Source organism: Syngnathoides biaculeatus, chromosome 12 (genome assembly GCF_019802595.1).
Source record: "Syngnathoides biaculeatus isolate LvHL_M chromosome 12, ASM1980259v1, whole genome shotgun sequence".
NCBI classification, from domain to species: Eukaryota; Metazoa; Chordata; class Actinopteri; order Syngnathiformes; family Syngnathidae; genus Syngnathoides; species Syngnathoides biaculeatus.
The window spans coordinates 3,922,153-3,949,030 of NC_084651.1; the positions used below are offsets into that span (position 1 = coordinate 3,922,153).

Genomic DNA, 26,878 nt, shown 5'->3' on the forward strand with positions numbered 1-26,878 from the left:
AGGCACGGGGAGAACATGCAAACTCCACATAGCCGGGTCCGGGATCGAATCCGGGAACTCAGAACTGTGAGGCCGAGGCTTTCCAGCTGACCCACCGTGCCACCCTGTATGAACCCATGTCATGTCATTATCCAAGCCGCTTATCCTCACAAGGGCTGCGGGAAAACTGGAGCCTATCCCAGCAAGCTTCGGGCGAAAGGCGGACTACACCCTGAATTTGTCGCCATTCAGTCGCCAGCCAGATATCGACACCATCACTGAGCGGGAATCCATCCCACGCCGCCCGCACGTATGAAACCATAAAAATCTTTGATCGCCTCATCATCATATTTACACAAAAGCTATCTTTGGAATCAAAGTTTTTCAATCATTGTTCATGTTTGGCAACACAAAAATGCTTATAATATTGCAACGTTATCATTTATGATACATGACAATTTGAAATTTTGGTACAGATTTTCACAAGAATCACGGAAGTTGACGTACGAGATTTGCCTTCACGGGCCATATAAAATCACGCGGCGGACCGGATTTGGCACCCAGGGCTTGAGTTTGACACCTGTGCCTTTACCGCGCGTGCGGCACTCGTACGTCAAGGCACCGCTGAACATTTTTTTGCGCTACCGCCCGCGCAAAACGAGGCGCTTTTGCCTTCAGACAAACTTTGCCTTTACCTGAAGTGGACGAAGACGATGAACAGAATCCAAAACGATCTCGTTCCAAACAGCAAGAAGAAGGAAAAAAAAAAAAAAAAGGAAGTGGGGAAAAAAATGTCCTCTTTGAATTCAGAGCCGATAACAGCAGAAGTATCAAAAAGATATCATCTTTGCGACAAGTCGGCAATGCTTCACCTCCGACCAGGTACACTTCTTATATAAGGGACACCCCCGCCCCCACCTGTCCCCCCCCCTCCCACGCACACACACGGGCGCGTATGTGGGTCGCTGTGTCAATGCGGCAAAAGGACATTAGCAGATGAGCACAAAAAAGCTTAAATCGAAGCAAAACAAAGTGACCCGGCGGTCGCTTCATTAGGTACCCCCACTTGTGTGCGCCGACAAGCAAACTTTTCCATCCATCGATCCATTTTCTTTGCCGCTTATCCTCACAAGGGTCGCAGGGCATGCTGGAGACTATCCCAGCTGTCAAAGCGGGCAGGAGGCGGGGTAGACCCTGAACTGGTCGCCGGCCAGTCGCAGGGCACATGGAGACAAACAGCCGCACTCATAATCACACCTACGGGCAATCAATGTTGCATGTTTTGGGGATGTGGGAGGAAACCCAGGCAGGCACGGGGAGAACACGCGAACTCCAGATAGACGGTCCAGGTATCGAACCCGGGTCCCCAGAACTGTGAGGCCGACTCCGTCCAGCTGAGTCACCGTGCTGCCCCAACCAGACTTTTTATTTTGATGAACAAAAGTGACACTGTCAAGAAGTCATATAATATCCCGTAATAGACCTCAGTGCTTTGGAAGATGAGAGAAAAGTTATTTTAATTTCGGTTGGTCAGTTTTATAAAAATTAGGTGAAAATATATGAAATACACCATAAAGCTTCACCACACAGAGCAAAAATATTTGATGACGATCATGACTTTATTTTTCATCATTTTGATGAATATCATTTACATCATTCACCGTATGAGAAAGACAAATTGTACAGTGAGGAGGAATTCAATGAGAATTGAGAAATAAGGTGAGAAATGATTTGTCAGAAATACTTGTGAGGAGTCCAATTCCTCCATCATTTCCGCACTCCAAATTGACCGCCCGTCGTGTCACATCGCAAATTGTCGAGGCGGCGACGCGTCGAGCGACGATCGTCGGCGCGGGAGTGTGCCCCACGGTCGCCATGGTAACCGCCGCTTCCATCGCCGCATCGAGGGACCGGACACGAATGAGGAGGCCGAGTGATTGACGGACGGGAACGCGCGCGCGCGCGCGCTCGAAGGTCATTTTGATTGTTGCGAGCCGCGACAATAATGGCGGATAAAGGTGTCTGCCGGACTGTCACGTGAAAGGGTCAGTGGGGACGGGCTGGCCACTAGAGGACGCTAGTATGCTACCCCATCACTCGCCGTACACGCATCCATCCATCCATCCATTTTCTTACGCACTTATCCTCACAAGGGTCGCGGGGTGTGCTGGAGCCTATCCCGGCTCTCAACGGGCAGAAGGTGGGGTACACCCTGAATTGGTCGCAAGCCAATCGCAGGGCAGATAGAGACAAACAGTCGTACTCACAATCACACCTATGGGCAATTTAGAGTGTCCAATTAATGTCGCATGTTTTTGGGATGTGGGAGGAAACTGGAGTGCCAACCCAGAGAAAACCCACACAGGCAAGGGGAGAACATGCAAACTCCACACAGGCGAGTCCGGGATTGAACCCGGGACCTCAGAACTGTGAGGCCAATGCTTTCCAGATGATCCACCGTGCCACCAGGCGCGAATAACTTTACCCAAATGAAGTAAGAAGGAAATTTAAATACCTCATTCCAGTAGTTCCCGTCATCCTTGTGTCAGAAAGAAAAAAAAAAAAACACCAGGAAAAGCCCACTAGAACATCTAAACCTCAGTCCATTTCAAAGCCACTTATCCTCACAAGGGTCACAGCAGCGCTGGAGCCTATGTCAGCTCACTTCAGGCAAAAGGGAGACGACACCCTGAACTGGTCACCAATCAGTTGCGGGGCACATATCAACACCATCTCTGAAAGGGAATCGATCCCACGCTGTCTGGCATGTGTACCACTACACCATCAGTTTACTTGTGGTGAATCAGAGGCACTTTAAACAGTGGCAGGCTTGTGCTGACTTCCATCTAAATTTGATCAAGATTGGACACGGCATCCTCTCCACTTTTAAAGGGGTGTGCAGACTTGTGCAGCCTCATGATGGCAGTTGTTTATTTTTAACTTGCACTCTAAAATTTGGGGAAAAAAAAAAAACGCTTGAACTCAACGACCTCCACGAAAAGGATTTTTACAGTAACAACTGTTGTCTAGTGTTGTTGTTATGCAACGTCGCCGGTTTGTCATCCCGCCGCGCCGCCTCGACCCGAATCCCCTCCCGCCCCCCGACATCGATCCGCCGTTCATTTGCTAAAAGGCCGTCGGCTCCGTCGCCGGCGACCTCTCCGAAGTGGGTCGACGCGCGCCGGCGTCCTTTCCGTTCAGGTGAAAGCGGCACGCGCGACGAGGCCAGGCCACGTGTTCTCGTTTATCGGGGCGCCGGCACAAACGAGCAGAAGGTTATTACTAGCGTAACTTCAAAATTGAACTTGTTCAGTGAACCAAAATTGGAGTACTGGTGAGTATTGTTGAGTTGGATCAATCAATCAATTACCCAATCAATTAATCAATCAACCCTTTATTTGAACAGCACTTTTCATTCTTAAGAAGCAACCAAAAATGCTTCCTTCACAAGGCAAATGAAAAACAAAAACACAAGCGAGAAACTGAAGGTGCAGTGGATGTCCACCAGATGGCAGTAAATGACCAAGTGACAGTCAGCAGAAAATGTTGATAGCAAAGAAGAAGAACGAGGCAGCTGTTTTCTGTATGCCGTCTGACACTCGATGAAATAAAAACAAAATTAAACATTAGTCGGAATAAAAATTCTCCTGATTAAAGATGTCAGGGGAGCTTCGGGAGGAATTGGAGAAACATTTGAAGGATTTAAACATCCAGACGACCTGCGTGGATCATCCGCCGGTAATGCCAACTCAACACAGTTAAAAAAAATGTTACAGGCTAAAATGTGTCACAAAATTACAAATATTGTGGTGTCGTTGCTGTTTGGGAAATGAATTAATGTGGATGGATTGAAAAAAAAAATTGGGGAGAAAGAAGCAAAAGGGGCTGCCAACATTCGCGAGTTTTGAGCTAAATTCAAGTCTTAAAACAAATTTGAGGCCACCCGATGAATCGATGGATTGTAGTTTGGACCCTACGCGTGTTCACGAATAGAAGCAAATAATGAAAGTGCAATAAAAGTCAAATTGTCTTCAACTTGTATTTAAAAGCATTTCAGCTTTGGCCATTCGTCGTCTTTCTCAAAATTCACGCCACGTTGGCACTATTCCAAGGGAAGCAAATGTCGTATTTTGAATTATTCGTTTTATGATGATAATATTTTGGAATCAATTTAAATCGATATTCCGGATTTGAATGTTTTTTTTTTTTTTACTCGCGAATATGCGGACGCGTAACGCCGAAGCCCCAAAATATCGCCTTTTCCAAAAGGAAGCTGGGTTCTCCGCGCTTGAATAAAATATCAAATAAAATAAAGTTTGACTTTTGAAAAAGTGTTTCCCTTGTGGGCGCTGAGCTCCCAATATTTGGGAGCAGTTTTTCTTGACTTTTGAACTGTGCGTGACCTTTTTGGGCACGTTTGCTCGTGTCGTGTCGGAGTGTCCTGCAGGGGGCGCCACAACATCTTTGTTTGTACACAAGCGACGCACACGAGTCAGACAGTCATGACGTCATCGCCAAGTACAACCTATGTGCATATTTATTAATACAATTAGATTATCCTTACATATTCCTCTTAGCCTTGTGATTTTTATTTATGCATAAAGCCCTTGGAGGTAACAGTAAAAATATCTCTCTCGTATATCAACTTGCTTATCGGTCCACGCTTTTTTTTGTCTTGTGAGGTTTTCACGGTGGAGGAAATGATGCCTCACCTCCGAGGCGTGAGCGGCGTCGTCACCAAGAACCTCTTCCTCAAAGACAAGAAGAAGAAAAGCTTGTGGTTGGTGTCTGTTCGTCACGATCGGCAGGTGAGGCCCGCAATGTTGTTCATCTTAAAATAATAAATAAAATTCCACATACGGAGCAATTTGGGAGAGGAGAAATGATGAATGGTCCTAAATGATCTATCTATCTATCTATCTTCTAAGCCACTTATCCTCATACGTAGCAATTTGGGAGAGGAGAAACGATGAATGGTCCTAAATGATATCCCCCCCCCCCCCGGCACTCCGGTTTCCTCCCACATCCCAAAATTATGCAACATTAATTGGACACTCTAAAATTGCCCATAGGTGTGAGTGTGACTGTTTGTCTCCATGTGCCCTGCGATTGGCTGGCAACCAGTCCAGGCTGTACCCCGCCTCCTGCCCGTTGTCCGCTGGGATAGGCTCCAACAACCCTCATGAGGATAAGCGGCAAAGAAAATGGATGGCCGGATGTCATGACTTTGCCCTCTAACACTGCCATTTCAATATTTTAGAGCAGAATATAATAATTTTTTGTCAACAAAGGTGGAAATTTGACTTTGGGTCTCCAACAAATAACACGGACAACACGAAGATACATATATTGAGACATATGAAAAACGAAGCATAATATAATAAACGCGTTAAAAATGGTGGTATGATGTGTTGGGAATAGTAAGAAAAGGTAACGCTAGCGCTGGGCTAACCGGGCCGGTTTAAAAAAAAAAAACATACTGGTAAAAATCACTGAGACACGGCAGTAACACTCTAGCGCAGCGCTAACAGGGCCGGACCGGTAAAAGTCACTTCCTCGGCACATGTATTCCAGCGGTCTCGCTCTTACCTTTTTCCGCTCGAGCGCCCCCTTGCGCCCGTTAGAAAAAAATGCACAAATTATCCGCATCACCGCATAAACCGCAGGGGACAGACAGAAAAAGGGAGCACGGAATGACGAGAAGGATGCAGTTCCGACAGAAAAGCCCTCGAGCGGGTCGGGCCCTTCTTTTCACCGCCGCTTCCCACGATGCTCTCTGCTCCGGTGCGCAGGTGAACCTGAACGAGCTGGCCAAGAAGCTTTCGGTGGGCAGCGGGAACCTTCGCTTTGCGGACGAGGCCGCCATGTTGGACAAACTCAAGGTTTTCACTTTTTTTTTTTTTTTTTTGCACCCTTTCTCGTAAAACGATTTCACGGCGATGATGTCATTTCGCCTCACGTCGCGCAGGTGGGGCAGGGCTGCGCCACGGCTCTGGCGCTGCTCTTCGACGAGGACCGCAGTGTCACCTCAGTCCTGGACCGAGACCTGCTGGAAGGGGGGCACCCTTTGGTCTACTTCCACCCCATGACCAACGCCGCCACCGTGGGGATGAGCCCCGAAGACCTGCTGCGCTTCCTGGAGCACACCGGACACCGACCCGTCCTGCAGAACTTTGAATAGATCAAAAGAATTGGGAGGACCTCGTGGTCCCGGAGGTGAGAAGGACGCCGGCAGGGGAGCTTCGGTCAGAATTTGAAGCAGGGACGGACGGGCCGTGCTTTCTGGACAACAGAGTTCTCCTGATTTCTGGACGATTTGGACCGTTTGGATCAAGGATCTTTCTCGAGCCACAGAATCTCGTTTTCTGTCACACTATCAGCCTACCCAAAAGAAGAGTCCAGACTTTGTTTCTAGCATCTTTCATTCTTTTGTAATCGCCAGTACAACACGGGTCAGAATCTTTTTGTGGAAACAAGACCGAGAACAGGTTTTTAATGGAAACTGCTGCTGAAATCTGACCATAAACATTTATCGTAATGACTTTTTTTCACACGCTTTCAACCCTGCGGTTTATGGGGTGATGCGGCGCTAGCGTTAGCGCACCTGGTTATAAGGCTAGCGCCGCATTAGCGTTAAACTCTCTCTGTGTACCGAGGCTTATAAACAGGTGCGCTAACGCTAGCCCCGTGCTAACGCTAGCGCCACGTTAGCGTTAAACTCTCTCTGTGTACTGAGGCTTATAACCAGGTGTGCTAACACTAGCCCCGGGCTAATGCTGGCACCGCATTAGCATTAAACTCTTGTCTGGGTACCGAGGCTTATAAACATGTGCGCTAGCGCCGCATTAGCGCTAAACTCTGTCTGTGTACCGAGGCTTATAACCAGGTGCGCTAATGCTAGGCCCGTGCTAACATTAGCGCCATGTCACGGTTAAACTCTGTGTACTGAGGTTTATAACCAGGTGCATTAGCGCTAGCCTCGCGCTAGCGCCTTGTGCTAACGCTAATTTCTTTTTGCGTACCGAGGCTTATTACCAGGTGTGCTCTTCCGGTTATTCTAATGCGCTTTTTGCCTGAATCTGTGCAACCACGTGACTCTTTGACATGTTCATTTCCAAATGATATATTTTTTTCATGGAATAAATCATTGCAAGCTCTGTTATGGATTTTCTCCTCGGGAAGGTTGTACAATACAAATACAAATGTGCGTATTATTGCATTGGTGATGAAATTAGCGAATGAAAAATGGCTCCTCAGTGATGCTGCCTTCCCGGCTATTCTTCCACTTTCACTCCGCGTGTACGTGCAAAACTGCAAAATATGAATTTGAATCTTATCTAAATACTTTGAATATTATCTGAAGTCAACCTGGTGTTTTTTTTAGTCGCCCGTGAAAGCTAAACAGGTGCCAATTTGCCCTTTTTTTTTTTTTTGAGACGCGAGGAAGCGCGAGGGGCCTTTTCATAATCGAAGCTTTTTAGCTTTTCTCGCGGTGAAGCTGGCTGTGGAAATCGGCGGCGGTCGCCATGGCGATGCGAACCCGCGACGTGCCGGCCGGGGGAAACGCCTTTGCGTCGGGACGAATGTTAATCGCGTCAACGAGAAAGTAGAAATAACATTTCGCGGGGTGAAGTTGCTGACTGGCTGCATAACTGTTCATGTAGTGTGCAAAACTGGCTTATGATGAATTCAAGTGTGGCGATCATAGCTATTATTATTTTTTGGTTTTCTGCTGACTATTGCCTCTTTTTTTCAGATTGACCTCATGTGCATTTATTCATTTACTCTTTAGCATTCATATTAGCGTACATACGCTCTATAAATTTCACATATAACTTTGTTCTTGCTAAATTTCAGAATATTTTTCTTTATACATATTTATGTATTCCATTCTCATGCACATATTTCATCTTTTTTTTTCTTTCTCTACGTTTTTGCTAGCTGTTCTGACTCCTGTCCAGCAATTTTTTTCATTTTATTATTTTTTTTTTGGTTCGTTTATAGCGCGCATTTATCCATCTATCGTTTTCTACTGATGACCATACATGGCACTGGTGTTTAAACTCAAGGCTGGGGGGCCAGATCTGGCCCGCCGCATGATTTTATGTGGCCCGCGAAGCCAAATCTAGAGTGTAAATTTCCATGATTCTTGTGAAACCAGCCCCAAGTCTGAATGTTTTTAATCCAGCTTGAAAACTGAATGTATCTACTTTTTGATCATATTACTTGCACCGTATACGTTTTTTTGAAAGAAATATTTTGTCATTTTTATAGTTTTTATCCCGTTTTAAATGTTTTATCTCTTCGTTTTCAAACCTGTAAAACACATTGAGTTACCTTGTGTATGAAATGCGCCATACAAATACATTTGCTTTGCTAAAAATCCACACCAAAATTTCAAATTGTCATAAATGCTAATGTTGAGATATTCCAAGCATTTTTGTGTTACCAAATGTGAATCGTTGAAAAACACATTGCCCTTGATTTCTGATTCCAAAACTAGTTCATAAATTATGTAAATATGATAAACTGATTAAATATTCTTGTTGCACAGTCATAACGGCCCTCTGAGGGAAACCGGAACTACAATGTGGTTCGTGACAAAAATGAGTTTGACACCCCTGATGTATCTCGACAATTTATTGATACATATACATGTTACATATTGATATGATTTTTTTTTTTTGGGGGGGGGGGGGCTATTCTTGACGCTTTTGTTCCCTTAATGTATATTTTTGTACCATCTTCAGTGGTCTTGTACATCTTGCCATGAACATTTAGCATGTGTACTGGATGTACTTTTCGTGTACACATTGTCGGTTTTTAAATATGTTCATTTGAATTTAGGCAAAAGGCTTGTTTAGCAATAATGCTCATCAATGCTAACATTCATTCCAGACGGCGACGTAAAATTATAGTTGAGATTTATTCCCGCGAATGTTTAAATCAAAGTGACGCAGATTAAATTTAATGGCCGAAATGTGAGCGCCCCCAATGAAACCCCGACGCCCCGCACGGCTGACCTTTGAACTCCGAGGAGAGAACGTTCATTTCCTATACGTCTCTCTCGCTCAATTTCCCTCCATCTGCTTTCCATTGCCACGCGACCGTATCACCGTGGCGACCAAACCCAGAGCCGGTCGCTACGGGAGACGCTCCAGAAATAAACGTATGCGTTAGCCTTTGACACGCATAGAGCCGCGCTCGTTTGCGTTTATGTTCGGGCGAAATTATTACAAATTAAAACAAGACCCGTCACGTAAAAAGTGGAGTAACTTGCTTTGATGCGATATTTGCTTGTAGAAATAAGTAGCGAAAGTTGTCATTGACATAAAAAAAAAAAAAAAAAGCGACAATTTTTTCCCCTATTTTAATAAAATTAGCATGGAAAAAGTTACTTTTTAAATAATGAGTCTCATTTTAAGCGTCATCAGTTCTCACTCGAAATACAGATTTGGAGTTTTCGCAGTTTCGTTTGTGTTCTGACTTTTAACGACTGCGGGGGTGTCAAGGAAGGGTTAATGGCGCCTGATGTTGGTCGCCGTGGTTACCGGGGAGGATGTTTCCGCTCCCGCAACGGTTTGCTTCTCGCCCGCAAGGAATCGATGCGTCGTTCCCTGACGGTGCGAAAAGTCAAAAGTGGGTTGTGAGGCCGAGCACGTGGTCAGCGTCCTTAGATTGTGAGCATGGGGGGGGGGGTTACTATATCGCCATGGAAACCGCAAGCCGTAGGCAACCGTGGGGGGTTTCATTGTGCTGGGTGATAAGTGAAGACTTAACAGATATTATTATTGTGACACAGGTAGCGCGGTGTCATAGTGGATAGTATGTCTGCCTTGCAGTTGTGAAGCACCGGGTTCGAATCTGTGCTCTGGCTTTCGAATGTTATGCTACATTTGGAGAAACACTTCAGCAAATGTAAACATAAATTAAATTGTCCTGAGGTGTGAATCTGAGTTGGAGTGCTGGTTTGTCCGTGTGTGTGCCTGACATTAGCTGGAAGCCGTCTATTTTCTTTGCCGCTTATCCTCACGAGGGTCGCGGGGAGTGATGGAGCTGATCACAGCTGTCAACGGGCAGGAGGCGGGGTACACGCTGAACTGGTCGCCAGCCAATCGCCGGGCACATAGAGACAAACAGCCGCACTCACAATCACACCTACGGGCAATTTACTGTGTCCTATTCATGTTGCATGTTTTTGGGGTGTGGGAGGAAACCGGAGTGCCCGGAAAAAAACCACGCAGGCATGGACGGGGTGAACACGCAAACTCCACACAGGCGGGCCCGGGATTGAGCCCAGGACCTCAGAACCGTGAGGTCAACGCTTGTTTTTGCAGGGCGGGCCGGTGGCTCAGCTGGTAAAGCGTTGGCCTCACAGTTCTGAGGTCCCGGATTCGATCCCGCACTCACTCATGTTCTTCCCGTGCCTGCTTTTCTCCGGGCACCCCGGTTTCCTCCCACATCCCAAAAACATGCATTAATTGGACACTCTAAATTGCCCATAGGTGTGATTGTGAGTGAGACTGTTGTCTGTCTCTTTGTGCCCTGCGGTTGGCTGGCAACCAGTTCAGGGTGTACCCCGCCTCCTGCCCCTTGACAGCTGGGATAGCCTCCAGCACTCTCAGCGACCCTCGTGAGGATAAGCGGGTAAGAAAATGGATGGATGGATAAATTGTCCCTAGGTGTGAATGGTTGTTTTGTCTCGATGTGCCCCGCGATTGGCTGGCAACCAGTTGAGGGTGTACCCCGCCACCTGCCCAACAACAACTCAAATCGGCTCTTGCACTCCCCACGACCCTTGTGAGGATAAGCGGCTTAGAAAAATGGCTGGATAAAATTGCATCATTAGGAAAATGATGCAGTGGACCACGTGTGGCCCACAGGCCTTCGGTTTGATGGCAAATATGCCCCCCAAAAAAAGAAAGATGTCGCCAGCGTTCGAGCGTCACCCACGCACACCTTTTGTGAGCGAGCGCGCGCACGTCCGGGATGACATCATCGGCTGCACTGTAATGTTTACACGTGCAGTCGTATGAGACACAACCGCACATACGCCAGCTGTCGGGACCAGAAGGCAAATATTAACTTTCAAGTCATCGTGTGGGTGATCCTAACTGCAATTTTTTGGGGGTGGGAGGGGGGAGATCCTCTCTAAAGTAATTTCAAAGTCATTGTTTTGTTGACAAAAAAAAAAAAAAAAAAACACTTGGGGGGGTTTCTTCAATTCTTTACGTGTTGGTACGCAATACATATTTCTGAGGATGCTCTCAGTTGTAAAACAAACATGAGCGCAAGTCGCAGATAATTTCATTGAATTATGTTAATCCCTCATGCATTTAACATCGGGCGGGCTCCGGCCTCTTGGGGCGAGAGGCGGGGTGCACCCAGAAGCGGTCGCCAGGGGAAAAATAGATGCGGAATCATATTTCACACCTACGGGCAATTTACAGTCACGTGTGTTTTAGGGACGTGGGAGCAAACCTGAAAAGCTGGAGAAAAGCGGTGGAGGCGCGGGGAGGACTTGGACGCTCCACGCAGGCAGGGGCCGGGATTTAAACCCCGGTCCTCAGAACTGTGAGGCAGATGCGCCGACCAGTCATGTACGGCGCCGCCGCTACATTTTTACATTTGACGGCTGCTACCGTTCGCTAACTGCCATACAGGAAGGTCAACTTTACGAGCAGGAAGTTGCGGGATTGTTATGGCCGTCTCAGCCAATGAGCACGACTTACGACGGGAAATAGTTTAAAAAAAATAAATAAATAAACTGGCAAGATTGAGGCAGCACGGTGGCTCAGCTGGCAAAGCGTTGGCCTCACAGCTCTGAGGTCCCGGGTTCAATCCCGGCCCCCCCCCCCCCCCCTGTGTGGAGTTTGCATGTTCTCCCCGTGCCCGCGTGGCTTTTCTCCGGGTGGGCACTCCGGTTTCCTCCTGCATTCCAAAAGCATGCAACATTAATTGGACACTCCAAATTGCCCGTAGGTGTGATTGTGAGTATGGCTGTTTGTCTCGATGTGCCCTGCGATTGGCTGGCGACCAATTCAGGGTGTACCCCGCCTCCTGCCCGTTGACAGCTGGGATAGGCTCTGCCAGTCCCTGCGACCCTCGTGAGGATAAGCAGCTAAGACAATGGATGGATGGCAAGATTGGAGCCCCTGTGGAGTTCGGGACTGAAGATTCCCAAAGACATGGTGCCCATTTTTTACTTTATAAAAGCAGTCATTGATCCACGTTGTAAACTTTTTGAGCCGTTGTATGCGCTTCCGAGCTGCAAATATTTTTCGGAAGTGGCCTTGTCTCAACTTGTGGAACTCCACATGAGAGAGGAGCATCAGGGCGCTGGCAAAACAAATATCTTTACGTTGAGGGCTCATTTTATGTCCGAAAAAAGTCTAGGAGTGTTCACAAAATAGAGAAAATAGACTGAAAAGGGAAAGTAGCTAGAAGGGCACCTTGTGGAACTCCGTTTTTAAGTTTAGCAAAAGTAAGCACACTGTTTTCAAGCAAATATGCACGATGACAACAGTAACCATTCTCAACGTACTTGTGAGCTCTCGGTGGAATATAACGACATATTTCTTCACTTAGCATGTTCTTTTTTTCCAGCATTGTCCGCGTTCACGCTTCATAACGGCTGCCGTCCCCGCGCTGTGACCTCTGAACCCCGGGCGCTTTGCCGGGGTAAATGTGGAGCATCGAAACACTTTGGTGGCGTCCCTTCTCGTCTACGCTCATCGGGTCGCGGTTTGGTTGGATCGAAACGCGAGCCGGATGACTCGATTGGCTTTTTTTTTTTTTTTTTTCGGGACAAGGCTGAGTTTTAACAGCGCATCTGATCGATCGGGCACGGTTGACACGGAAACGCAAACATCACACAGATGTGATGTAAATCGAGGTACCGCAATGTCGCGGCCTTAAAAAAAACAAAAAACAAAACCCTTTGCTGTTGTGCCCCGGAGCAAGGCTGTAATCGTGTTCTGACACGGATGCGCTGCCGAGGTCATCGGTAGAGGACAATATTAAAAAAAATAAATAAATTGTGAGCTTTGGCCTTAATAAATGAAATGAAATAAATGTGCTGCCTCTCAAATGAACAAAATCATAAGAGTAGAGGTGTGAAAAATGAATCAATTAATTATAAAAATGACTTGGATAATCAAAAAATTGTTTGGAGACTAACTGAAAAATTGTCAAAATGTTTATCTCCAGGCGGCTGGCAAAAGTGTTGCCCTCCCGGTTCTGAGGTCCCTGGTTCAATCCCCAGTGTTGGAAGTTTGCATGTTCTCCCTGTGCCTGCGTGGGTGTTCTCTGGGCACTCCGGTTTCCTCCCACATCCCGAAAATATGTAACATTAATTGGACACTGTAAATTGCCCCTAGGTGTGATTGTGGCTGTTTGTCTCAATGTGCCCTGCGATTGTCTGGTGACCAGTTCAGGGTGTACCCCGCCTCCTGCCCGTTGACAGCTGGGATTGGCTCCGGCACTCCCTGCGACCCTTGTGAGGATAAGCGGTGAACAAAATGGATGGATGGACATTGCCCCTATGTGTGATTGTGAGTGCGGCAGTTTGTCTCGATGTGTCCTGCGATTGACTGGCGACCAGTTCAGGGTGTACCCCGCCTCCTGCCCGTTGACAGCTGGGATAGGCTCCAGCACTCCCCGCGACCCTTGTGAGGATAAGAAAATGATAAGAAAATGGATGGATGGAGTTTATTATCCTCATTCTTTTGGCTGCCCATCTCCCAATTGTGTGAGGGTTATTTTTTTTTTTTTAATTTTAGAATGGTCAGAAAATGGATGGATGGATGAACTCGGATAATCAATTCATTGTTTGGAGACTAATTTAAAATTTTTTGCCGTCCTCCACGAATGATATTTCATCAAAATTACACATTAGCAAACATCTGCTTTTATATTGCAGAAAAAAAAACACAGTATGTGACGTCATCCACTTTCTTGCACTTTGAATGAAGTGACAGATTTCCGCTCCCCCCCTCACAAAAAAATATTCAGTGATCAATTGAAAAATAATTGAAAATGCAGACATGATATGAACAGACATCTTAAGCCCCACCACAACGCCCCCGGGTGATAAATAATAAAACGTCCGCATAAATCAGCGAAACAATGTTAGCAAGGGGTAAAAAAAAAAAAAAGGTAAACACACACACACGCTCACACACACGCCACGCGCTTGCGTCCTTGCGCGTGCTCGCGCCCGCTGGCTCGCGTGCCCGCGCCGCAGGTAGTAGCCCCGCCCCCCTTCCCCGCTCCTCGACCACAACCAACGTATCGGCCGTGGAGCGACGCCGGCATCTGCGCAACAAACCAGCCGGCTTGCTCGCTCTCTCTTCGCCGGACAGCCGCCTCAGGTGAGCCGCCGCCGCCGCCTCGGCCAGGACCGGACCGGACGAAACACGAACCCCCCCCCCCCCCCACACACACACACACACACAAACGTCAGAACGCGGCCGGCGACCGTTAAGTCTCGTTAGGTCGGGGCCGACGTCGGACCTCGAACAGTCGGCGTGAAGTGGACGACGGCGGCGGCGGCGGCGGCGTCCGCCGGTTCCCCTCGCGGTGAAGTTTTGCTGGAAGTGATGTCATGCTAGTCGGGAGAAGAAGCAGCAGCAGACCCGCGAAGGACTCGCCTGGCAAATTCGCCCTTCGAACGTCGCCGCTTTTCCTTCACGTGGACTTCGGTGGTCCGCGAAGGGGGGGGGGGGGGCGATATAAAAGCAAAGCGTCTCGCCTTTGAGGTTGTGCTCTCCGCCGGCCATTGTGTGCGCGCACACGCGGAGAGTATTGCTGGGGGGGGGGGGGGTGCTTTTTTTTGCAAAAGCGTGACGCATTTGCAAAAACGAGGAAACGCTCGCTGCGCACTTGGGCCTCTTTGATCAAGATTTGAATGGATGAAAGAATGAATTGATGGAGGAATGAATGCGTTCAGACTGCAGGTCCAACTTTCGTGCAGCGTTTGTTTCCCGAGTGCCGTTAGAGCCGAAGAACACTCTCACATCATTGCAATGAATGCAAATTCCTTCAATTGGTTCCAGGTCCACGGAAAACAGGCCAAAAATATTTGTAGCGTGCTTGTTCCTCACATAAAAAGAACTCTCATGACTTTGGCACTTTATGAAAACATACAATAACAACAAACGCACGCCTTCATTATTATTAATAATGATTTTATCAAAAGAAAACAGGTTCGGGAACTTCTTCTCTAAGCCGTGCTAATGCGCACGACTGCTCTATGGAACCATAATTGTCACAAATCTTTTTTTCAATCCATGAATGTGTGAAAAAAATAATTGGTGACAGAAAATTGACATATTTTAGTCGTTACTTGATAAAAATTAATTGGTTTTGTAGGATTTAGTACAAAAAAGGTGGAAAAAGGACTTTCTTGGGGGGGGGGAGCATGACAGCATTGTTTATATAAAATGTATGAGGGGAAGTGAAAGTCCAATTTAACTCAAGTACTTGTTTTTTTCTGCAGAAATTGTTATACTTATAACAATAAATAACTTTAATAACTGTAATATAAATAATAGTTGGAAAGTGTCTTAGAAAGTTTTGTTTTACGCCCATCTTCTTCTCCCTGTCAGCCATTTTTTTTTTTTTTTAAAATGACGTCGTTGTCAGGGGAAGTGAAAGTCCAATTTAACTCAAGTACTTGTTTTTTTTCTGCAGAAATTGTTATACTTATAACAATAAATAACTTTAATAACTGTAATATAAATAATAGTTGGAAAGTGTCTTAGAAAGTTTTGTTTTACGCCCATCTTCTTCTCCCTGTCAGCCATTTTTTTTTTTTTTTTAAAATGACGTCGTTGTCAGATGCCGTCCGAAGCAAAGCGCCGTGGTTGCGTTTCCTGCTTTGCCACTAAACATTTTCAGAAGCTTGCAAAATGTGTCCTGGCGAGCAGCAAATGTGGTCCAGAACGGTCAAAAATTGGGTGTGCGGGAGCCCGTCAAGTCGTCAGTTCCTTCGGCCGTCCGACCGGAAGGAAAAAAAAAACATACCGGTAAAAGTCATATATTTCACTGGTCTGTTACTTTTTCCGCTCTACTGCCCCCTTGTGGCCATTAGAAAAAAATGCACAAATTAGCCGCATCACCGCGTAAGCCGTAGGTTTGAAACCGTGTGAAAAAAGTTGCGGCTTATAGGCTCAAAATGACACTACACAGAGAGTTTTCAATGTTTTAATACCTTAGGTTAGCTTAATATAGCAACAACACGGTAGCACGAACAGGGCTGGTTAAAAAATACATAACTAAATCACTGAGACGTGGCAGTAACATACCAGAAATACGCTAGCGCAGCGCTAACAGGGCCAATTAAAAAACACATACCGGTAAAAATCATTGAGACGCGGCAGTAACACAGCAGCAACACGCTAGCACAGCGCTAATAAGGCCGCTAAAAAAAAAAAAACCATACCGGTAAAAGTCACTTCCTCGGTACATATGTACATACATACACTGGTCTTAGTCTTTATTTTTCCGCTCGAGTGCCCCCTTGCGGCCGTGAGAAAAAATGCACAAATTCCTTCGGCCGTCCGACCGGAACCCGTACTCGGGTTATTCAGTGGAACCGGATCATTTGTGGATGGCGCAGTGGTTGGGAATCGCCGCTTCGGTGTTGGTCTTGTGCGTGGGCCGGTGATGTCGCGGATGTCGCCGTCGGTAACCGTTTTAACGTGTTTACGTGGAGGAGCCATTGTGGGAAACGGGTGCACTGAGTCCCCCCAAAGCCCCCGAACTGGTCGCCACTGGTAGACAGAAGTTGCTAGTGCTACTTCTGCTGCAGTGGTGTGCACAAGTCACATCCCCGCGAGACTTTTTGACCGCGTTCCTGGGAATTACTGCGCTCTTTCATTTATTTTCCACGTGGCAACATTCAGAACCACTCGTTTGGACCCTTGCCCTGTTGTACTGGATTGTCATGGTGGGCCACCTGACATCTCCCGCATAGAAAGTAGTCTTAAATTTCACGTGCAGGTTCTTCTGTGCTAAAATAGGGCTCCCAACATTCCACTTTTTTGGGGTAATCCAGGTGGCGTGAAACCGATCCCGACCATGTTGTTGGATTTAGCAGAAGTTGGCCACGATGATAACTTGCCGGAAAATTGTAATTATCGCAGTGTCACGCTTTGCTGTGTTCCGCGTGGAAGGCGCAGACTCTGCAGTTTTTGCTCCAAAGGTTCGATTTTCCAGAAAACGTGTGTGGTGCCTTGACGTATTTGACCGGTTTTGACCCGGCTGCCATTTTCCAGTTTCGGCATCGCACCGCCTCGAGGCTCGAGCACTGCGGTCTGCAGTCCGACTGCTTCACATCCCAAGTTGCTGAGTTTTTTTTTTTTTTTTTTTTTAATTAAGTGCCGCTTGCCAAAGTCGGCGGCAGGGATAATCACGAGTTGTCCTTTTTCCTCATTTGGCCCCCAAATACCCCCCCCCCCCCCCAAGAACGCCTGCCAACCAGGTCAGCGCCGACTTAACATTCTCTCGAGAGGGGAAACGTATTTAAGAAGTCCCGAGGAAACGAGCTTGACGAATTCCTGAAAATTCCTTTTCGGTAGTGCCGAGTCCCTCATTTCTGTCTTGCAGGATTGGGAAGCACGAATATGAATATCGATGCGACCATATTTTCCGGACAACAGCGTGCATTGGATAATAAGTTGTGTCCACTTTGTGTATTGCTTTTTTTCCGCCCATAGAGGCCTAACCATGCGCTGCGGATATGTACCATACGTACCAGTACAGTGTGAAATTAAATATTAATTCACAAAAACTTTGAAAATGTTTATTTACATTACTTGTTTCCTAACAGTGACTTTAACACGGCCGTAAAAATTCGTTCACGGTCCTCCACGCTTTGAAGATCCGCTTGAAGACCTTCGCACGCGGCCGGTTTTTGTGAACGATTTGAAATGAATTCAATTCAAAATATACCTTTTGCATTTGTTTCGAAGTCACTGATGGTGTAGTGGTACACGCACGCCTGCCTTTGGCGCGGGCAGCGCGGGATCGATTCCCGCTCGGTGATGGCGTCGATATCGGCCCTGCGACTGAGTGGCGACCAGTTCAGGGCGTGGTCCGGGTTTTGCGCGAAGCTAGCTGGGATAAGCTCCAGCTTATCTGCAAAGCTTGTGAGGATAAGCGGCTTGGATCGTGTCATGACATTTGTGTCCTTTTGCTTTTTGCTCTCAGCGCACCAAAACTAGCGCCGTCTTCTCCTACCCGCACTTGAAGTAGCTGTCCCTTCTTCTTCTACGCAAAATTGAGGTAGATTCTTCTTCTACCGCACGGCCAAAGGCCGAGTGCATGATATGAAACGGCCATTTTGTTCCAACAAGTGTTTGTGGTACTTTTAAACTCGTAGCCGCGAGCTGTCCCCCAAATAATGGCCAATACGCGGGTGTAGTATTTGCTTCGTGGGTGTTTGTGCCCTTTAGCTGCGTTTTCTTTGGCTTCCTGCTCTGATGCCTTCACTGCCTTCGGTAGACGCCGGCGTCAGGGTGCTCGGCCAGTGAAAAGGAGTCAGAAAAGTGATGCCAATCTTGTCCGCAGTAGGACGGCGCTGGCCAATCGGAGGCCGTTACGGCACATCTGCGTGTGTGGGTTTTTGTGTGTACGTGCGGGTGCGACACACACACGCTGGTGTTTTCTTACGTAACCAGTTTAGTGCCAGATCAGCCTCGGCTCTTGAGAGACGGAGAGAAAGAGCGAGAGAAAAATGACCTCTAAGCAGCTTCAGAAATCCAAGCTCTCTGATTGGTCACCACGGCAGACAGGTGCGCGTCACGCCATCACGTCAGCCTCTTGATATGAAAGCTTTAGGTTTCGCCTGAAGCAATAATTTCATGGAACGGTAACAAATGAAATGATTTGAAAATCCGTCCATCCGTTTTCTTAGCCGCTTATCCTCACAAGGGCCACAGGGAGCACCGGAACCTGCCCCAGCTGTCAACGGGCAGGAGGCGGGGTTCACCCCGAACCGGTCGCCAGCCAATCGCAGGGCACAAGGAGACAGACAACAGCCGCACTCACAATCACACCTTGGGGCAATTTAGGGTGTCCAATTAATGTTGGATGTTTTTGGGATGTGGGAGGAAGCCGGACTGCCCGGAGAAAAGCCACGCGGGTACGGGGGGTCAGGATTGAACCCGGGACCTCAGAACTGTGAGGCCAACGCATCCCAGCCGCGCCACCGTGCCGCCAATTTGAAAACCCGGCTGTTGTAAAGATCTGAGGGCTCGCGCTTTTGTTTTGATTGGCTCGTTTCGGTGATGGGTCGCCCCGAAGTTTGTCATCCCGCGTTTTTGTTTTGGTTCCCGTCATTGCAGAAAATATCACTTAAACTCAAATCCAGGAAGGGATGTGAAAGCGCTACCTTTTAACTTACGAGTTCCCTAACTTGCCTTTTTGCGTAATCGACCGCTGCGCAACACGGATAAATTGAATTCCGATCTTCTGAAGAAATATTAAAATATTTTTTCATTCAGTCCGTGCGTGTGACCCGGTGTGACGGTCTGAGCGCTCCCCCGTGCTGAAAAGTCTCCTTGTGATTAACCCGCATGCGTCAACGTGTGCCATTCGACAACTCGACGCCTAGCGTTCGTGTTCGCTACGGACGTCTCGGAAAGACGAACACGGCGAACGTACGTATATGTGTGTATATATATATATATATTTTTTTTTATCAACTTTTGTTTTAAGGTTAGATGAGGATATAACGTATGTTAGCTACCTCTATGTATCAGAACATAGAGTTCCCCTGTTAGTAGCGCGTGCGCGTTCATCACACGGAGACTTTTCAGCACGGGCGAGCACGCGGGCCGTCGGTTGCGGACCGCTGCGCTGAATAGATGCACTTTGATCCGACTTGTTTGTTTTGTTGAAGGGAGGCGTCGTACTGCATGCGGTCTCGTGTGGTTTTTGTGACTGAATGAGAGCAACATCAGAGGCCACAATTTGAATGATTTATCCTTGTTTTGTTTGTTCTTAGCCAAATTTCAGCTTTGCGGTTGCTGCGGGATTCGACGCACTTTCTGTCAGCTCTCTTGAGGGCTGTCATAATTGTATTTACATTAATAATAGAAGGCATATCCTCATATTCTCACTAACGGACTGTAGGTGATTCCTACATACTATAAATGGTCATAGAGTCTCTGTACCCATCTTCATAACTTCCAAGTATTACCGTAATTTGCGGCCTACAGAGCGCACCGGGTTATAAAACTCACGCAGTATATCTGTAAAGGAAATACCGTTTGGTACATACATAAGCCGCACCTGTGTAAAAGCCGCAAGTGCCCACATTGAAACCCGAGATATTTACACACAAAGACGGTACACAGAAAGATTTTTAATACCGTAGGTTAGCTTAACATACCAACAACACGGTAGCATGGACAGGGCTGGTTAAAATTTTTTAAAAAACATACCGGTAAAAAAAAAAAACAGCCGCGGCAGCTACACAGTAGCAACATGGTTGCAGAGCACTAACAGAAAAAACCCATACCTAAATTACTGAGACGTGGCAGTAACAGCAGAAACACGCTAGTGCGGCGCTAAAGCTCGCACAGCGCTAACAGGGCCAGTTAAAAACTGGTAAAAGTCACTTCCTCGGTACATATATTCCACTGGTCTCTTACTTTTTCCACTCGAGTGCCCCATTGCGGCCGTTAGAAAAATGCACAAATTAGCCGCATCACCGCGTAAGCCGCAGGTTTGAAAGCGTGTGAAAAAAGTTGCAGTTTGTAGGCCGGAAATTACGGCAATTAGCCATAACCTGAAGTTCCCTTTATTGCCAACCTTTTTAGAGCGTTTTGACTGATATTTGAAGACATGCACAATATTGTATTATGTCCAAATACAAGCACCGAACATACCAGAAGAACAATATATATATTTTTTTCTACGCTTGAGTAATCAGCACTTGAACACCAAAAACATCGGCTTCTGACCAAAAAGCAGACAAAACGAGCTAACAAGCTAATTGGCGAGCCCACTGCCATCTGTTCCTTCACATGCACCGTTAGCTGCTAGTTAGCTAGCATGTCGCCGCTAATTTGGTTAACAAACTCGTTGGCCAAATTGCTGCAGACAGACCGTCTAATCCTGCGTAGACAAATCAGGATAATCCCTCGCCACCGCTTTACACTCTGACCTGTGTGTTACTTCCACAACACACACCTACACGCACACTATAATTGTGTGTGTTGTTGCTTCATTGTGTATTAAAGCCGTAGTTGTTTTTGAAAGTTTATGATTACCATAGCATGAGTGCTAGTTTTTGCTAGCCAGTCTATGGTGTTTTGCATTATATGTTAGCATTAAAGTAACAGACTTTCATTTAGGGGAGATTATATGGTCTGAATGTTTTGGTGCTGTAATATTTAATGTTATTAAAATATTGTCATATTTTTTTTCATGGGTCTACCGTCAACTGGGAGTGACAAACATCTTGAAGCAAGCACGCTTTGCATCTTATTTGGAGAGAGAGAAAAGAGACCTTAAGCAATACTAAGAAATACTGTAGAAACGTTTTTCATATTCAATTCGACCGTAATTCCAGGGCTACAGAGCGCACCTGGTTATCAGCCTCGCCCAGTACATTTGTAAAGGAAATACCATTTGGTACATACATAGGTCGCACCCGTGTAAAAACCGCAAGTGCCCACAAACCAGCATTGAAACATGAGATATTTACAAAGTCGGTACACAAAAAGTTTAACGCGAGCGCCGCCGCGCCAACCTCAAAACTAACACCGCTGGGCTAATGCTAACGCTACAGCCGCCGAGCTAATGCAAATGCTAGTGCCACAGCGCTAACTGGGCCGGTTAAAAAAAAAATGAAAAAACAACATACCGGTAAAAGTCACTTACTCAGTACATATATTCCACTGGTCTCAGTCTTGCTTTTTCCGCTTGAGTGAAAAAAAAAAAAAAAACATACTGGAAAAACAGGCTAGCACAGGGCCGGACGGGTAAAAGTTAATTCCTCGGCACATATATTCCACCGGTCTCACTCTTACCTTTTACAAAGTCGGTACACAAAAAGTTTAACGCGCCAACCTCAACATTAGCGCCGCTGGGCTAATGCTAACGCTACAGGCGCCGAGCTAACGCTACCGCTAGGACCGCCACGATAATGCTAATTATAGTGCTACAGCGCTAACTGGGCCGGTTTAACAAAAAAAAACATCATACCGGTAAAAGTCACTTACTCAGTACATATATTCCACTGGTCTCAGTCTTGCTTTTTCCGCTCGAGTGCCCCCTTGCGGCCGTTTAGAAAAAAAATGCACAAATTAGCCGCATCACCACATAAACCTCTGGGTTAAAAGTCGAGGCTCATAGGCCGGAAATTATGGTCTACCCGTTACGTGTTTGGCATGTATCCATTTCCAAATGATTTAGAAAATCGACGGTGGTCATACATCCAATTATTATTCATATAATCGTTTAGATAAAGATGTTGAAGCTTTGTGCGTGCGTTTTTGCCCCAACATACGTGACGTGTTTACACGGGAAACATGTAACATGTCAATGGAGAATGAATCATGTTTGCATTGCGTTCTATCGCCGCGGCGCCAGACATATTTTTTGCCTTACTCGAAAACACGGCTAGCCTTTATTTTTCCTTCTCGGATTTAATGCCTGTGTTTGAATGTTGTTTAACAGCCAGAGCGAATATGTTTCATCCTTCTGTTGTTACTTGAGAAGGACGAGGAGGAGGAGGAGGAGGAGGAGGATTTCCTCCGACTGCACTAGCAAGCTAAGAGATTGAAGGATTTACGCCTTCACATAGTGTACAACCTCAAAGTTGCACACAAGTGTTCTTTAAGCCTCGAGAACGGACGAAGCGGCTCAAGTCAAGCCACTTTTAACAACCAGCAGTAGTTTGCCAGATAAGATAGTGAGCAGTTAAAAGTTGTTGGTTTGCCGCTCCCATCTGCAGTTCACACTTAGTCAAAGACATAAAAGTGAGAATTACACCGTGAATATTTAAAGCAACCAATCATCTTTTCTGTAAGAACGGCCTGCTAAATAATGCTAATTAGCATATACCGTAGTTCCCGGCCTACAGAGCGCACCTGGTTATACGCCGCACTGAGTACATTTGTAAAGGAAATACCATTTGTTACATACATAAGCTGTGTAAAAGCCGCTTGTGCCCACAGTGAAACGCGAGATATTTACAAAGAACGACAGTACGCAAAAAGTTTAACGCTCGCCGAGCTAACACTAGCGCTGCGCTAACGCCACGCTAACAGGGCCGGTGTGACGGTCTGAGCGCTCACCCGTCCTGAAAAGTCCCCTCCTCCAAGTGCCAACATTGAAACACGAGATATTTATAAAGAAAGACGGTACACAGAGAGTTTTAACGATAGCGCCGCCGCGCTAACAATAACGCTAACGCTAGCACCTCGCTAACACTAATGCCGTGCTAACAGGGCCGATTAAAATAAATAAATAAATAAAATACCGGTAAAAATCACTGAGACACTGCAATAACACGCTAGCGCAGCGCTAAGAGAGCCGGACGGGTAAAAGTCACTTCCTTGGCGCATATATTCCGCCGGTCTCACTCTTACCTTTTCCGCTCGAGTGCCCCCTTGCGGCCGTTAGAAAAAAATGCACAGATTAGCCGCATAAACCGCAGTGTTGAAAGCGTGTGAAAAAAGTCGCGGGTTACAGGCTGGAAATTACGGTATGTTTCAGTCCTTTCACCTTTTTAGCAATGGATTGAACGCAAACATTGAGCAGGAACGTTGTCAGACAATATTACAGTATGCACATATTGTTTATCCTCTGCATAAAACAACTATTAGTGCTCAAATGAAGAATCAAGGTCCCCTGAATGTACAGCCTTATACTGCCCCCAAGTGGCCAATGGGAGCACAGCAAATGGTGCAGTGTCATGTTGATGCAGTGTGACAATTTTTTAAAAATTCTTTTTATTTTGTTTTCATGGAATACATTTTTTTTTTTTTTTTAGTAGACTGGAATGGATGATGGCTTTTTGGTTCAGATGGGAAGATGATTTGCAATTTGAGTTTCAAGTGCGGTCGTGGAATGATTCCAACGTGCATGTGAAGATCCCGCTGTCGATATCATTTCAGGTCTCCTGCAGGCCTCCTCGCTGAACTTGCTGGGGCGCCCGAAAGGTGAAAGTTCACCTCTTGGAAGGCGAGCGAGGACGATGGGAACGCATCATCGGTGGCTTTAAAATTGGAAGGCGTCTGGATTATTTCCTCACGCTCCCACCTGGAACTCAACGGCATCCTTGACCGTTTGTTGCTGTGGTGACCTTTTGGAAAGCTTCGAATCCCGGGCGGGTTTGGGTGATCTTAAAAAATGGCCGCCTTGACGCGGAGTTGAGACGCACGCCGTCCAGCATGTCCTGGAAGAGGGACTATTTTGCGGCGGGCGGCGTGGCGGGGCCCGGCGGCGGCGGGACGGCGGCCGTTCTGACGCCTCGCGCCGTGACCTCCATGGCGCCCAGTAAAGGTTTGAGCAACGAGCCAGGACAGAACAGCTGCTTCCTCAACAGCGCCCTACAGGTACGGATGAAAGAATAAGCAAAATAATTCTTTATTAACAAATCTATAACTAAGAAATGATGAAAAATCCGATATTCCTCGCTAGCAGGCGACTAAAACGTTACGTAGCCTAGCAAGCTGTTTATTTCTATTTCCCGCACTTGCGGAGGTTGCCGCTACGGCGCCTTACGGCAGGCCGCAGTTCACAGTCCCAGCGATGACGCACTCGTCGGACTCGCCTCCGCGCTAGCGCTCATTAGTCACCTCTCGGTCGCCCTTCGTCGTCGCCCCTCCTCATCGCCAAGTTCGTCTAAAGTATGGCGAGCCGCGGCCGGGCCGGCCAAAAAAACGAGAAGCAACCGCATATAAAATCGAATCCCGCTCAGATGAACAAATATTTACGGGAATCCGCATTTTCGCATAACGCGGGTCACAAGCCGTTCGAGATTCCCTGAGCAGTTGTTAAAGATTCAAAATAGTTCAAGTTTGTCTCCTAAGTCATATTTGTGATGTAGTACATTTCTGAAATATTACAGAAGCATCAAGTTCATTACAGTGGTGCCTCTACTTATGAAATTCAACCGTTCTGGCAGTAGTTTTGTAACGTGAAACTCTCTCAAGTAGAAACCCGTTCCGTTCCGATGGATGATATTGATTAATAAGTTCATTTATGTTTTCTGTAAGTGAATTGTAACATCCATCCATCCATCCGTTTTCTTAACCGCTTATCCTCACAAGGGTCGCGAGGAGTGCCGGAGCCTATCTCAGCAGTCAACGGGGAGGAGGCTGGGGTACACCCTGAACTGGTCGCCAGCCAATCGCAGGGCACATGCAGACAAACAGGCGCAATCATAATCACACCTAGGGGCAATTTAGAGGGTCCAATTAATGTTGCACGTTTTTGGCATGTGGGAGGAAACCGGAGAAAACTCACACAGGGACGGGGAGAACATGCAAAGTCCACACAGGCGGGTCCGGGATTGAACCCGGGACCTCAGAACTGTGAGGCCAACGTTTTACCGTCTTAACCGAATTGTAACAGTAATTGAAATTAAATTCAGATTTTTGCGACGATAAAAAAATGTCTAAATGTCGTTATGATGATTGTGAAGGCTTTTTGCCTCCTCACGTTTCCTCCTGAAGTGATCGGAAAAGACCAAAAGCCGTCCGACTGCTGACATTTTTGTGATTTTAATTAATATTGGGCACAAAACGGAAGCCACAATAAAAGTTGAACGTCGACGACGCGGAGGTGAAAGGAGCAGCTTGTAGCGAGCTGTGGATTTGGGCGGCGTGCCGAGGGGAGGTCACGTGACGCCTCCGCCGCTGAGCAAAGCGACATATGCTGGCTTGCGGGCGGCGACGACAGGAACGCCGAGGCCCAAACAAACAGCACCCGGCCATCACTTTCACTTGCTATTACATCACTTTACATATTTTACTACATAATACTCGAACTTTTTAACATTACTTTTACTCCATTTTAGTTTAATTACATTGTGCCTTCTAAATTGAGTCCAATTTTTTTTGCCCATTTGTGAACACGCTGCACCTCTAAAATACACAAACAACTCGAGTTTTAATTATTATTGGTCAATAGAATGTAATTATTTGACCAATTGGGTGGAAAGTGATCAATACGTGTAGGTTATGTCTTCAAGTCTCGTGGATTTCACCGATTCAGGCCCCGGTCGAGCAGCCGATTGATTTATGTCCAATATTACGACTTAATAAAAGGTTAATTGCATCCGTGTAACTCGACATTTTGCGGTCTTGCGCCGAGTCCAGATGGTTTCTTTTCCTCCGGCAGATGGCGAGAAGTGAAAAACACCTTTCGCCGCGCCAACACGCACGCGTCACTCGCACCCGGTCGGGTCAGGTCGTGTTCTTTCATGCGCAACGTCCGCCAATCTCTCGATTGGAGCACCTGATTCCGCGGCGGCACGTGATTGGCGGGTGGACTCTTAACGCAGCAACCGGGATTGAAATGGAGCACGAACGGCTTAAATACAATTAGCCGCATTTTTATGGACTCTTAAATTATGTTTAGCTTATTCTGCAGAGGTGAACAAAGGACGTTTTAAGGAAGTAGACATGCAGCAAGTATTCACACCATTCAGTAGCAATACTCTGAAATGGACAAAATAATTTTTTTCTCTTCAAAAACCTACAATTAGCATCGTCTTGACTTGTAGGTCCTGTGGCATTTGGACATCTTCCGCCGTAGCTTCAGACAGCAGACGTCTCACAAGTGTATGCAGGACTCGTGCATCTTCTGCGCTCTGAAGGTGAAGACGAAGCCCGCCGGGACCGCGGTCCTGCTCCCGACCCCGCCGCCACTTTTT

At 46.7% G+C, this 26,878-nt stretch overlaps 2 protein-coding genes across 4 annotated transcripts in view; both read left to right on the plus strand.

Annotated features, from left to right (window-relative positions):
• Positions 1-3,508: 3,508 nt before the first annotated feature.
• prorsd1 (prolyl-tRNA synthetase domain containing 1) lies at positions 3,509-7,136 on the plus strand. Its single transcript, XM_061837868.1, has 4 exons — positions 3,509-3,717; positions 4,662-4,787; positions 5,772-5,861; positions 5,948-7,136. The coding sequence occupies exons 1-4, from the start codon at positions 3,637-3,639 to the stop codon at positions 6,158-6,160; spliced, it is 510 nt and encodes a 169-aa protein (XP_061693852.1). The 5' UTR covers positions 3,509-3,636; the 3' UTR covers positions 6,161-7,136.
• A 7,007-nt stretch (positions 7,137-14,143) lies between these two features.
• Positions 14,144-26,878, plus strand: part of LOC133509362 (inactive ubiquitin carboxyl-terminal hydrolase 54-like) — a 31,525-nt gene continuing 18,790 nt past the window's right edge. The window contains exons 1-3 of one of the 3 annotated variants that reach the window (XM_061836221.1): positions 14,144-14,351; positions 24,114-24,554; positions 26,729-26,821. In XM_061836221.1, the coding sequence (XP_061692205.1) occupies positions 24,390-24,554; positions 26,729-26,821 (258 nt within the window). In that variant the 5' untranslated portion in view covers positions 14,144-14,351; positions 24,114-24,389. The remainder of the gene's footprint in view (positions 14,352-24,113; positions 24,555-26,728; positions 26,822-26,878) is intronic. The other 2 variants (XM_061836220.1, XM_061836222.1) reach the window with 2 other exon arrangements.

Bases quoted from the DNA above. Each gene is read 5' to 3' on its own strand.
- prorsd1 (XM_061837868.1), top strand. From the start codon at position 3,637: ATGTCAGGGGAGCTTCGGGAGGAATTGGAGAAACATTTGAAGGATTTA. The intron at 4,788-5,771 runs GTGAGGCCCGCA...TCCGGTGCGCAG, and splicing joins CTGTTCGTCACGATCGGCAG to GTGAACCTGAACGAGCTGGC. The intron at 5,862-5,947 runs GTTTTCACTTTT...CACGTCGCGCAG, and splicing joins CCATGTTGGACAAACTCAAG to GTGGGGCAGGGCTGCGCCAC.